This window comes from Myzus persicae, unplaced genomic scaffold (assembly GCF_001856785.1).
Source record: "Myzus persicae strain clone G006 unplaced genomic scaffold, MPER_G0061.0, whole genome shotgun sequence".
In the NCBI taxonomy this organism is placed as follows: Eukaryota; Metazoa; Arthropoda; class Insecta; order Hemiptera; family Aphididae; genus Myzus; species Myzus persicae.
Genome location: NW_019104022.1, coordinates 235,921 through 251,277, shown reverse-complemented (window position 1 = coordinate 251,277; position 15,357 = coordinate 235,921). Strand labels below are relative to the sequence as shown.

Genomic DNA, 15,357 nt, shown 5'->3' with positions numbered 1-15,357 from the left:
AATACTGTCGAGCGGTGGCGAGTGTTGATCGTGAGGACAGCGTATATATGTATATAAAAATGTATATGCTGTGACGAGTCATTAGCCTAATGGAAACACCGTATACGTGCGTCACTGCAGGACATCGTCCACCCCAATCACAGCGCTTTTATATGAATGTATATAATATACCGTTTCATTTGCCGTTGGCGCAATAAACACATATCCGCCCCGTTCACTGCTCCTTCCGTATCTGTCTATACTTTTATATTATATACAATATTATTTTTATACACCGTGCGTAGTCCAACGATCGAAATATCTTTCTTCTCACTCCCGTCAGAAACACGCAACCTGCAGACCTGAAAACGCACCATACTTTTTTTTTAGAGTGATTTATTCGAAATAAGACATAAGTGAACGCCGCACATACAATATATTATATATACGGTATTTTATTTAGATATAGAGTCAAATTCGAGCATAAATACTGTTCGTAGGTATCTTTAGGTATTATGTACTGTAGTGGCTAGACAGAGAAGGTATTTGTGAGCCTTTTAAGTTTAAAAAGATGGAATAATTCGTGAACATTGCGAAATTTTATTTTAGTAATTTTTAAGAGTTATTATGGGCTTATTGAGTGGACGTCAGTTACTATAAACAATATTATAGTGCTATAGCCTCTAACAATTTTTAAATTAACTACTTATGCCATTACATATTAGTACATCATACTAATAATATAATTATGCAACAGTATTGAATCTAGAACCTATAGACGTACATAAGAAAACTCCTTAATATTTTCATTGTACCTATATATTGTGTTATTTTATACACCATGTAATCTATAGTAGGATGGCATAAAATAATAGTTGTATGTAGTTTATCGTAACTTTTGCAGGGTAAATACATTTAAATTTTAATGTTGATGCTAAGATTACAAAAATAATGATTTTTTCTCCTCAAATAGTATGACTGTTATGAGTATTTATGATACCAACATTTGCCATAATCCTACCATAGATGTACAGTTCTAACTTTCACATTCAGGTAGAAGGTGGGATAATCATATAGGTTCTGACTTCGGCGTAATGTCCCGCAACAGATATTTATGGGTATTGAGAAGCCAAATATGAGAGATCAGTCGTCGTCGTATAGGAATATTATTGTGATATTAGTAGTATCCGTATGTATTTTTTATGTATCGGCCCACGTTCAAGTAAACATGTACAGCACTATCGATTACGCGTCAACGAGAACTTGACGAAAAAAAAAACAAACACTATAGTAGTATAGTGTATACGTATATGCGCTCTACAGAAAACGGGGGGAAATACGTCGAGCTGCTTGCCGGGGGAGGTAAGTTTAATCACGTTAAAAGCGTTTTCGGATGGTTCTTAAGGGGTGGCGGACAGAAGTCGTTTTTGTATCTACCGCCACGCCAACAACCCCCCACACACCCCTCGACCCCATCCCCATGATCCCCGTATGTTTCTCCGGTCCTGTGGCGGCCAACACACGCGTGGGCCCGCTAAACGAACCCTATTTACGCCAAACAAACCCTATTCAACTCCGTGTCCCGGACAATATTCACCACGATGCGTTTATGGCCGTTAACTTCGCTTTTCTACGCTACACACGCACACACGCAGAACACGCACACACACACACGCACACACACACACACACACACACATGTACACACGTGGGCGACTCGATAGTATATAGGTTCAAATGTGTGCTGCATGTAATGAAATTATATACATATATATGTATAGATATATAGTTTGGTAAATCGAGTTAACATCGCCGCGCCGTGCAGAATATTATCCGCGGCGTGTATAGTATTTTTCGAGCTTAATAATAACCGATTTCGGGTTGTGACTCGGACGCACAACGGGGTGCAAAGATAAACGATCGAAACGCCAAAAAAAAAAAAAAAATGTTAAATCATTTTCGGAACGACGCGCTATGTGCGGCGTCCGTAAATTATTATTTTATAATAAGTAATAACGTTCAAGTGTACAACACGCGCTACTGAAGCATTATTGCCACGCCGTGGCGCGTATTGATAATCGATCGATTTATCAATCTGATGGACTATGTAACCGCAATATTTATAATGTGTCAGTAATAATATTTGAATTATTTGAATCATTTATATAATTCGCTTGTTGTATATAAATACACAACAAATAAAGTAAAATTGTGTTAATTTAAAATATTGCATTATGATTATACCGTCATTTAATCTCTCTCATCGATAAACTAAATTCTACGTTATAATAATAAAATAACATTTGATAAAACTACATGAATAATTTTATCATACCTGTAGTACACCAAAAATAATAAATATATTTAAACGTTTTGGGACATTTTAAGACCAATAAATTATAATATTCCACAACCAGCGATGTCTATATACATTCATATATTTACGATATTATTTACGTAACACTGTTACGGCAATATCCTCGAACATACACGATGAAGTGCGTAGATTTCTTATAACCATTTCAATTTCCCAGAATATACCAATATATTATACATGTATAAATACTGTTTATCTGATACAAACGACCGTGAAGTGTAAACGTGAACCTTCGACAACAATATTGTGATAATATATAGGTGCATAATATATAATATACAGTATGGTCCGTAGTGTTTTCCGTTTCTATGAGTTTCCTCATTTTTTATGACGCGGCGAATAACTATTCGTCCTGTATAATATGTCCATATGTAATAATAAGCAAAAGCAATGAAACTGGGTTAGATTCGAGTGCGCTTGCATGTTTATTTAATCTTTCATGACACTTAATGCAATTTGATATGATAATCTGCGTATAATATATACTATACACGTTCACTGTAAAAAATTGACAACGTTAAATAAAAAAAACGTCAAATACGACGTTAACATATTATTATAACACGTATAATTTACGTATAAATATGTACCCATAGATTATTATTTTTTGTAAAATTGATAATCTTCAATTAATATTGATTAAAGTTTGCCAAAAAAGTATAACCGTATTTAAGTATACACAATTAAATTGTATTGATTTCTTATTTAAACACCAATGGTATATTATAACAATACACACTCTAGACTATTTTAAACATTTTAGTTGTGGTTCATTATAGTTCAAACAATTCTTGTGACCATCGTCATAAATCTTGCTAGTTTATTATTTTTCTTGTAAGCTCAGAGGTGAGTGACTTTAAGTACACGAAACGTTGTAAATATATTTATATACTATACATAATACATATTACATAATAATAATATAATAGCACTATATAGCGTATAGATGTATACAAAGCCGAGAGGCGAGCATCAGAATTAACGAGAAAGAATATTAGGCCCCTTTTGCTGGTGTGCTCATTAAAGCCCTGCCCATTAACGGCGGCGAAGCCATTAGAATAATGTTAATTACCGGGTTGTTTACGAGGGAAACTAAATGTGAAAGGGGGGGCGACACGGCCTGTGCCACTATTGATTTTGCACCACTGCATTCTGAAACTTTTTTCGATTCCGACCGCCCCCCCCCCTTCCCATTTAATTGTTGTTTTTTCGAGGCAGGTATATAAAAGTACACGACGGCGCACTTGATTTCGTTCCAAAACTTTATCTTTAGTAAACGAGTGGGATGATTCGGACGTTGATTATTTTTTTTGCAAAGTTTGTTTTTTCGTCGTTGCCTATTCTTATACGCTTGGTTGTAATATATTTAAGACCCGAGCACGTTCGTCGTTTTCATACCATATCATTATTATATGCACGTATGTAATAGCAGTGGCGTATATATAGAAGCGAACGATGTGCGGCGGCGGCGGCGGCAGCAACGGTGAAGGGTGAACACACGCAAGGCAATAATAACAATAATAAAACCGTCACGTGTCCGCCGATGCCAACGGTCCCGGAACGTCGGTTTTCGAACACAAACGGTTCCGGACCCGGCACACCGCGCACACTCGATACAACCCTCAATTTGCCTTTTTTTTTCTTCCTCCGTTATGTCCGACCCCCGCCGCCACGTCCTCGCACGCTCGAAAACCGCACTCGGACCCGTGGAAGAAATTGAAAAACGCACCGCAACCGTGTGTTATATAGATACACGTATAATAATAATAATATATTACTCGGGTGAGTCCCCGGGGAAGAATTTTTTTCACTCCCCCGCGCATAACGATGGCGGAGGGTACGAACCTCCGCCGACGCCGTCTCTGGGGACGTGATACAAAAAATTAACGTCTCCGACGCACTGTAGCACGCGCGTGGCTTATAATGTGGTTAAAACGCGATAATTTTCAGTTTGCGCCGACGACTATACATGTAATATTTATACATATTATACTATGCAGGGCGCGGTCGGTTGATGTTTCAATCATCCCCGCCGCACCACGTGCTACCGGCGCTGGCTATATCGTATATCTTCCTCGTCATCGTTATATTGAATTACATGGACTATATGATATGTAAGCATAATATGATAATAATAATGTCGAGTTCGGTCATCGACTCCTGCTGGCAAACGGCGATTTGAGTACCGCGAAATTCTATTCAACATTTTTTCGGACCACATCGCAGGTTTAAGCGAGAGTGGACAACTATGATATCATTGTGTCATTACAGTATACTATAATATTATTACAATAATACAATTTGTCGTATAATAATGTACATACCTATTATAAATATTTATTATTTATTGATTTGTCTGATTTGAGTTCCACGACCATGGGATTGAATTCCGAATAATATGTGCATGAAGACGCCCGTGTGTACATATATTTAAATAATATCCAATACATTTCGAAAGCGCACACTCGCATGCATATAGTAGTAGGTATAGCTATATAGGTATATACCAGTATATTATAAGCGGTTTACGTTAATATCGAGGTCGCGCTAGTGCACGCGCACTCGTGCATCATCGAGACAATCGGTTTTTCGTCAGTAGTATATACTTATATATATAGGTACATATTATTATTTGATTTACGCCACAAACACACCTGCCTGTGCTTCAGGTAGCGGTGGGCCCGCACTGTTTTTATCTTGCCGCTCCGAACAAATATTATGTTTGAGAGTCAACATCAAATATTGAAAAGTCGTATACGTATAGTACGACGTAACCGTATGGGTAAACTACGCGTAGTGCATAAGAAAACGCGGGAAATTCGTCCGCAGATATATAATATGTATATGTTTTTTTTTTTATAGAGAAAGTTCTAAAACGCGGGAAAAAAAATTTAAGTCCCCGGAGATTGTCTAGACGCTGCAGCGTTGCCGTCATGTCGTTGCGTCTCCAAATAAGTATATAAATAATCCATAAAATATAAAGAGCACCGAGTGAGGGGATTGTGTGTAAAATATTAATTCTACTTGACGTGCCAAAATACGAAAAAATTATGATATAGAAAACATTGAGCCACGTAACTATATTTGAAGGTTTAAAAAACAAAAGTTCCCACAAAACGCAGTCTCTTAAAGAATAATACTCTTGCGACAGGTGTGTTGTGTGTCGTGTGCTTATAAACATGTTTCAGGTAAACCTTTATAAATATATTCATATACTTACACATATTCACGGACGTGTATACCTACACATTTTCTTCCTACAGACTAATCCTTTGGATTTTTTTTATCTTCGGCATTTTAAGGATGTGCGTGAACAAACAAGCAAGGGAAGCTTTTAAAAACTCTTCTTTCCTACTTAGTTTTTTGTTGAAAAGTACATGGTACATACAGAATATATTGAATATAGAACCAAAAGGTATATTATTATATATCATTATCATGATCCAGTGAATATAAGTAGGTAGATACACCTGCAATATTTCCTTATGCATATTTTTCCACATTTTGACGATTTTCTAGTTCGATAAATACAACATAAAAGTATTATGACATTATAAATACCTATTTTATTTCTATATTATCATGTAGGTATAAATAGTTCATTTAAAATATAAACATTAAATAAATATGTCACTAATAAGCTGCAGTAATAACATATTTTTTTGTTACATTAAAATATGTTTTGTAGTAACTTTTGTACATACATAAAAAATCAAATGAATCACATTGAATTTTTTCATTTTTGTAATATCATCTGAAGTTTTTCATACATATTGTACATTTTTTGTGCAAGTTACATCAATTTTAACACTTATGTGACGTTATATATAATTCGATTGTCCTAGTTATGAGAAACAATAACACATCAAGTATGTTCGGTGCAATGACCGTTTCAGATTACAATTGAATTTCGCAGTGTGATAAATATTAAAATCAAAACCCTTCTATTCAAATTTCATCGAACAAAAAAGTTTTTTTATTTGCGTATATGCTAACGCCGCATAATATTATATACACACGCACCGTTATATTATTCCCTCTTCGTCGACTGTTCGCTCAGTTCTACGCGTGTTGCGACATAATATGACGTATAGTGTACACTGAAAACTATATACACCTATATACATAGTGAGTGTACACGTACGACTGCTGTAGAGTGGTGTATATGCGACGACACAGCGGTGGAAATCCAAAACGAATATTATTTTCGCAGCTGTCGTGGGCGATTTTTTTTCCACCACCGGAGTCCCGAATGGGCTCAACAACGATAACGACGACGACGACGGGGAACGGATAGGGTTATCATACATAAGGAGCAAGCAGGACACATATATATATATAATATATGCACTGAAAGCAAGGGGCCATGGGAACTGGACCACTTGTGTGGTCTACCCCGAGCTGTGTTTACTCTTCGGCAGCACCCTGCAGGATTTTTATTCACTCCCGAAAATCCCGCTAACCGAAATCTCAGCGCCCGTCGTCGTGTATACATAATGAATAATGACATATATAAGGCCGGCTGCAAAAAACCATCCATTAACAGTATTGCTATGTGCACCATACATACTACATTAACACATTATATATATTATTATAATAATTGTTAGGTATATTATAATATAATATTGTGTTTGATTGTGACCAGCGGCAATCATTTGCATCGAACAACCCGTGTCAAAGGTCAAATAGAGAGAATATCTTAGGTACCACGCATTTACTGTAGCCCAATCCAAATACTGTATAATAACATTACTGCGACTGATCGAGAACGCGCCTTTCGAATAGACACTTACACCATACACTTACACCACCATTTGCTGTACACCCTCGATTTTAACAGCCGCTTATTGGTTTCAGACTCATCAGAATCGGGTTCGAACAAGTGTTCGGGCCGAACCGGATCGGATGGTCCGGGCAACAGCCGGCTGGGGTCGGCGGGCAAAGGCTCGTCGGATGGCAAACCGACCCGCGTCCGGACGGTGCTCAACGAGAAGCAGCTGCACACGTTGCGGACGTGCTACTCGGCCAACCCGCGGCCGGACGCCCTCATGAAGGAGCAACTGGTCGAGATGACCGGACTTAGCCCGCGGGTCATACGTGTGTGGTTCCAAAATAAACGGTGCAAAGACAAGAAACGAGCCATAGCACTCAAACAGCAAATACAACAAGACAAAGTATGTATACAATTTTACGATTCCGTGACTATAGTGCTGTCCTTATCTGCGTTTAATAATGTGTAACGATGATTATTTTTTTATCATACATATGATATTACTATCATTATTATTATTGGACGAGGACTGATAAAAATGTGAAAATAAAAAAAATATAATATAATAGGGAAAATCGTAAACTATGTGTTTATTTTAATCGTTAGTATTTGACGCCATAGCATTAATCGTATTTACTATTTTCACGCATATACAAAAATAATGAATTCAACCATTGCCCCTCGACAGCGTAAATTACGTATTCGATGTATATTGTATTATAATATTATGTGGCGATCAGAGCTGAGCGCGTAAAAACACCCGAACGGTTGTTTGTTTGACAATATATTGTATACATGTCGTACTAGTGTTATAAGCTTTCTATTTTTGAACGGATTAAACTTCGAATGGACAAAATCGGTGACCGTATTTAAGGGTTTATTAAAATTTTAAGACTATTGTGAACAAATAAACGTGTGTGTGTGTATAATAAAAAGAGAATAATATATAATACGTACACACACACACACATTATATTCTCGAGTTTCCATTTAGCGGGCTTAAAACCGGTTATGTGTGTTCCGTGACGGCTGCCTTCCGATTACAATGTCGCCATCGTGTCGCCCGTTTGGCGCCGCCACCGCAGCCGCATCAGCCGCCGCGGAAGATATCGCCGAAGTCGATAGATAAATGCATGTTTCCATGGTCGACGTGACGGTATTTCCCATCGACGGTGACGACGACGCCGCCTTTGGTCCGCAGTCGTGTGTTGTTGTTTTTACATAATATTATTTCTTTTTTTCCGTTATCTCCACGACGCAAACGATAATATACCTCCCCGATCGTTCATTCTCCGGAGCCCGACACTACGGTTGCAGTACATTATTAAAATAATACAGTCTGGCTAGAAGTGGTTATGTATAGGTATTAAGGTATATACCTACAACCCAGACGAGAACGCGACAGGGTTAATTAAATACGGATATTATAGGACGCAAGACCATTAGACACGAACACGTAAACCTATTATAAAATTGTAATATATTCAATAACCAATAATTTACACGCTCATACATTATACTATTTTTTTATCTACTTTGATACGACCCATTGTAAGCGACTGCGGCTTCGTTAGACCATAGAACGACCACCAATAGCTTGAAACGATTTCGTATTATAAACAATAGGGCGACAAGAAAAGCACTTTTATATTAGACAAAGTGACTGCAAGAGCGTTTTTTATGATAACGACGAATGCATTTTCCAATCGTGTGTATATTATTATATGATAGGCATGTGTAAAGTGTACAATCAATTCATATATATTTGGTGTTCTGGAGCCATATAATAGTAATATCACCATATTACTGCGTTTTTTTTTCTTCTTATAATTGAATTACTCACACTGTCTATAACAATTTAGTTAATATATTTAGTTTACATGCATTCTATCGTATACCAATATAATAATATACAGCCATAGAAATATTAACCTATTCGTTTTTGCAAAGCCTTCGTTCAATATCCAAATGGGTATTTTTACATACCACGCGCATTTATTAAATCTGTGCGCACTTCAAATCGACAGTTGACGGGTATTTCTTAAAATATCTACACACCAGCGCCTGCGCGCCCAGTTAAGTCAAACCGAGTATTATTTTTCGAACCGTCAATTTTGGATAGGCGGTTTGTTGACGGACTGCCAACGACTTGGGCGGTGGTTTTTTCTCTTCAATCATTGCCGCTCAGTTGTCGTGTTATTATAACTTTTTCCTCTCCCCCTTCCCATCTCTTGCCCATGGTTCAAAAAACGTCGACGACACCGCCTCCGGACTCCTAAATAAACGTCAATATACGTGCAAGAAAGCCAAAACACTCACACACGCATTTATAATATACCAATGATTTTTTGTTCAAATTTTTTAAAAATCGGGTTCTTTTGACTACAAACTCTTTGTTGTCGTCGATAAATTAATCTTTGATTCGCTTGAAACGATTATGCAAGGAACCTGAAGGGACGATAAGATGATAGGACGATGACTATTATATATTCGATAACTCTATTTTCATATAAAAATAAAACCCTGAATGTAAGACATATTACATATTAAGAGATATAGGTATGACAATAATAGGTTAAACTAAACAATGTGGAGTTTAGGACTGGTATCAACCACATTATCTTATACTACAACTATATTATTAATTATTATTCATACATCTGCTACAGCGTGTCATCAATTATATGATTAGCAATCGTTATTAACACTTCGGGTTTGATGTATGTTGTTTCAGGACGGTAGAAAAATGGGCTACGGCAGCATGCAGGGTATACCAATGGTGGCTTCGAGCCCGGTGCGGCACGACAGTCCGCTGGGCATGAACCAGATCGATGTGCAAAGCTTCCAGCCACCTTGGAAGGCGCTGTCCGAGTTTGCGTTACATTCGGACCTTGACCGGGTGGACACAAGTCAACCGCATTTCCAGCAGCTCGTTAATCAGGTATGTACCTAAAAATATTATAATAATTTCCAGTCCATATCCAGTGTCGATAAATCATTTGAACGCCACACATAAAAGAGCTGTTTATTTATTTGCAATTCTATATATTATTATATGTTCTTGTGAATATTTTTTTATAAAACGCTAGTGTAATAAACTAATAAACAATGCCTACTGCAAGAGTTCTGGTATAGACCAGCGCAGTAATGCGCAATAACTAACCATATATGCAGACATGCTTGATAATAATATATTGTAGCGAGGGGTGTGAAATAAGCTCTGCACATATCTTGTCTATATTATTTATAAAGAGATTTTATGGTTTTATTCTAAACAAAATTATTTTTAGAAAAAGCTTAAAAACATTGCATTGCTATGATCATATTCATAAAAAAAAATTAATGTACATAGTGGTATTAATAATCTATAAATTTTATATCGGATGTAGCTAGGTAGATACATATGTGCTCAACTATATAACTAATTCGTATAGTTTAGTCACAATTTACTATAATATTATACTATACTTATACACAATATGTAATATAGACAATAGATCTAATTTCCAATCTCACCATCACTTGTTAAGACTTAAGAGGGCTTTAAACCGATCATTTTAATAGTAAAAGCATTATCACGCAAAACAAATAACACATGCAACATTAAAAAGTGATTTTAGAGTAAAAACATTCACAATGCAATTTATAAAGAACAATATTTAAGAGACTACCACATGGTTTTTTAAAGTAGGTATGAGTTATTAAAAAAAAACAGTTATTAATTGAAAAATGTAAAATAGAAGAGTTTTGTCTCATTCGTAACGGGATGTATATTTAGAATAATGTACTGAACTCCGTCGAGGTTGTCACTGAAATATTATTTTCTATACATTTAATTATAAGTATTTTTACTCAAAAAATAATTTTCAATACCTTTTCGTTTTTATTAAATATATTTACGTAGATAGTTTCGAATTTCCATTGATGTCATGTGGGTACTTATGATGATAGTAAAACGCAATAGTTGCAATCATGATAGTATACCAATTATATAACGGTATATAAACATAAAACACAATATTTAAGGCATTGAACATATTTATAATAAACCTTTGAAATTGAAAAGCTAATATACTAATAGAATCTTTTTCACATAATTATTACCTTTTTTTCGGGCATATTTACAGTAAAATGGCTACTTTTGGACAAACGTCAGATATTTTACACTCATCGGGGATGGCCCCCCCACAAACACAAAATGTATACTGATTATCACCATTCATGAATGTATTTATCGCCATATTTCGCCAAAAATGAACCCGACCACTGCATTACCAGCTATTCCTACTATTTGATCGTACATAATTCAGCTGCAGTATGCCCGCCGCACACAGCAACCGCGCTTTAAAATATTATCATCATAATTATTATTGTATGACGCAGCCAGCCAGTCGAAGGTTTTTTTTCGGCCGAGACCCGCCGCTGTCAAGGAATCGTGTGTTTTTTAATTTTTAATTTTACCATCATTACTGTCGCGTATAGGTACACACACGCGCACGCCGTATAGGCAGTAACATGGCTATGCGTGATGCCTTGACAAGGATAATCCCGGTGATATTATTGGAAAGTAACAGCAGCAGTGTGTGTAGGTACACACACGACTGCGCTGTCGACTTAGCGCGGGATTACACTGCCCCTGAATGTGTAATTACCACGCGTGATGTGTCCGCAGCACCGGTGTAGTTGTACCTATATATAATAATATACGAAATAAAAAAATATACAGAGTGGTCCGGCCCGGTCACCGCCGCCATCCGTATACGACTCGTGTGTTGTTGTTGTGTGTGTGTGTGTGTGTGTGTGTGTGTGCGTGTGCGAGTATACAGACAACCTTGTCCCGTCGTATAATATTATTTTTTTTCCTATCGTACACGCATAATAAATAATAATGTGTATAATACGCACCTAAATATTTACAGGTGTGATGTGTATATATATATATGTATGTATATATATACATACGTATATATATATATGTATGTATATATATACATATACATGTGTGTGTGTACAGGAGTAGTGCGACGTATATATATTTTATTCGACCGAATGTGATTCGTGCATTTCTCATCGATAATTATTTTAATTATTTTGGTTTTTAAAACAACACGCTCATCCATAAGCAGCTGTATTAAAATATTTTAATATAATTTACACATGAGATAATATGTACCTACCTATATGTATATTATAATAATATTATAATACACGTTCGATTTTTCATCATAGCGCGTGCGCTCCACGGATATCCGTCTATTATGAAATCACGACGAATATAAAAACAATATTGTAATATATGTCGTGTAAACACGTTTTTTTATATTTTAGTTTCACGCCTATAAACATTTTTACGATTGAAATATTATTAATAAATTATACAACTTTGTTATACTAATGCCTATACCTGCATTATCTTTACTTAACCATTACCACGGTTGTGTTCGCAGATGCATGGTTACGACATTCACGGTCCACCGCCACCCATGACCAGGTTGGACATAGACCCGGGTCCCGTGGACATGATGCATCCGGATTCAACCGACTCGTTCGTCACGTACCTAGAGAGCGACGACAGCCTTCACAATGACACTTCGAGTCCCTAATGCCACCGCCGACACTTCTTCGCCACCGTCACGGGTGAGAGCAATATAATATCAAAATAATATTGTTATATTTTTAATCCTTATGAATGCCACACACTTTTGTAGTACATCTACAGTCAATTATTCCACCTTACGATTTTTCCTAAAAAATTTTATTCAAAGTTGCACTTTTGCGCTTGTAACTTCGACAGAGGTGGCCTTCTCGCCGTGGCTGTAAAACCGCTAATGCTTATTTTATCATGCGTATAACCATTGTTTTACTAATTTTGTCTCGTTTCATTTTGTGTTTCAGGTCCGCATGACTACCCGTACATACTTTTCTTGGCATACCTATTATATATCTTTAATTTGTTTCTATGTTTGTTATACGTATTTTCTTCATCCTCTCGTCATGTTTACCTACCCCGCTCCCCAATAACGACGATGTTATGTATAAACGCGTGGTGAACCCTTCACCGTCATAATAATTATAATTATAATGATATTAATGATTAATGAACAATAATAATAATAATGATAATTATAATATTGTAATAATAATATATATTATATTATAAAAATATAAGAATGGAGTGTATGTATTATATATATATATTTATATATTATATGTATCATACATATATATCTTTGTAAACCAAATAATCTAAGAAAACGACGAGCAGCCGATAAATCTCCGGAAATCAGCAGCGGTCGTTGCGGGATGGCTGGCTGTGTTGCTGCCGCGCGCTTCATTATTATTGTGTGTAATATTTGTTGTACGTTTCGTGTAAATATAATATTATAATGAAAGAAGTTCATTAGATTTTTATTAATCAAAATGTTTATTTGTTTTTTTTTTTGTTTTTTTCGTTTTTTTTTATGTCACTAATCTTGTTAGTGTGATTGGCTAATTTGTTTATACTTAAACCGATTAAAAAACATATTATGAACATGAATTATTTTCCTTTGGTGTCGATTCAGTATCCATGTATAAATATATGTTCACATGTATATCATATACATATATATCATGCATAAATCCATTACGTTGTTTTTATTTTTTACCCGCCAAATATTCATTATTATAATTATCAACACCATCACAAAACTCAGGAAACGAACGAAAACTGTCGACTCGCCCGGCAACTACAACATTTTGCCTACAGGTACAATATACATTACATGTTATAATAATCACGCGACTGTTCATATTTATTGGACAAATTCGTGTACATTTGAATTGGTGAGCAAGCAATAATAATAATAATTAATAATAATTATTACTCGTTGACCGTTACTCGACATAATATTATGTACATTATAATATCGTATATCACAGAACTGCGTTATTACAGTTTTTTACATGACGCTAGCTTATAATAGCTCATATTTGTTACAGGCACACATTATATATAATGTTATATTACAGTATTTGTTATTATTACCGGCGATTAACCTTTAAATTGTTATATAATTTATTAATTTTCGTTTATCATGATTCATATACGCCCGCCGAGTGACTCAATTAAACTATATTAGGTATTTACCATATATCGATACAAATACGGAAAATGTTAGTATGGTTGTTTGGTTCATCGTTTTGTAGGTGTAAACATGTTTTATTGCACATTTAGTAATAAACAAAGTGTGCGCGTTGAACCAGCGTCCACACACACACACGTATTATATTTTACTTAATTTTAAATACGTGGGTCGTATTATTCGACGGACAGGTAAACTGCAGTCAGTTTGTTTGCAGTCCGGTCAAGTATGTTATGTACTAAACGATAATATTAGTTGTCGGTGACGAGTTCCAATCGACTCGGAACCGCATAGTTGTTTTCTTGCTGATTTCGCCTTAAATTGCATTTACCTATAGTCGTAGACATTGAATGGATGGAAATGCAAACTAAACTTTCCGTAATCGAAATTTGAGCACCAACTGAGACGGATATTATCAGCCAGACCATGAATTATCATAAAGGGGTTCCCCGAAAGACACTTATATTCTCGAGTGCGTCCCGAGAAAATAAAATATCATATTTTTGAAGAAGCCCGGATGATGTGACATAGTTCTTTGAAGTTACCAAAGGTGTACCACAAAGTGATAATTATTATTTTGGCTAAAGTCAATTTTTGCGCATTTGAAATTTGATTGAATTTACCTACTATTTTTGTATGGTATTATTTTTATGTCTTGACAATTTTGAAAATCATAAACACGCGCAACTACTAGGCAACTACAAGTCAATTATGGCATTACTTTGATCATCAGTTCACTACCTACAATTATTGACCTAAATGAGTCGTAATAGTGCTCTGTAATTATCACAGTTAAAACAAAATGCGATTTCCTCACCATTGCCACAGTCGTTGTGTATAATAATAATAATCATAATTTATTTCGGCCAAGGTCCACGATTATAATTGTACATATTTTTTGCTACCATAGTCGATCGTCGGTATTGCCTTTGGCTGCAGACCGAAAGACTCGGGCTATTCAATATATAATTTACGATAGGACTGCGGACGCACTATAGGGCTACGAAAAAGGTACAAATTAAAAACGGGACACACTCGTCGTGACCTACCCCGCTATAATGACGATGGTCATCGCGTGAGGTTGCAATGCCTCAATGACCTAC

At 35.8% G+C, this 15,357-nt stretch overlaps 1 protein-coding gene across 3 annotated transcripts in view; it reads left to right on the top strand.

Annotated features, from left to right (window-relative positions):
* Nucleotides 1–13,668, top strand: part of LOC111037710 (insulin gene enhancer protein isl-1-like) — a 51,567-nt gene extending 37,899 nt beyond the window's left edge. For all 3 annotated transcript variants that reach the window (XM_022320431.1, XM_022320430.1, XM_022320432.1), the window contains exons 5-8: nt 7,217–7,533; nt 9,865–10,071; nt 12,578–12,767; nt 13,026–13,668. In XM_022320431.1, the coding sequence (XP_022176123.1) occupies nt 7,217–7,533; nt 9,865–10,071; nt 12,578–12,733 (680 nt within the window). In that variant the 3' untranslated portion in view covers nt 12,734–12,767; nt 13,026–13,668. The remainder of the gene's footprint in view (nt 1–7,216; nt 7,534–9,864; nt 10,072–12,577; nt 12,768–13,025) is intronic.
* The last annotated feature ends 1,689 nt before the right edge of the window (nt 13,669–15,357 follow it).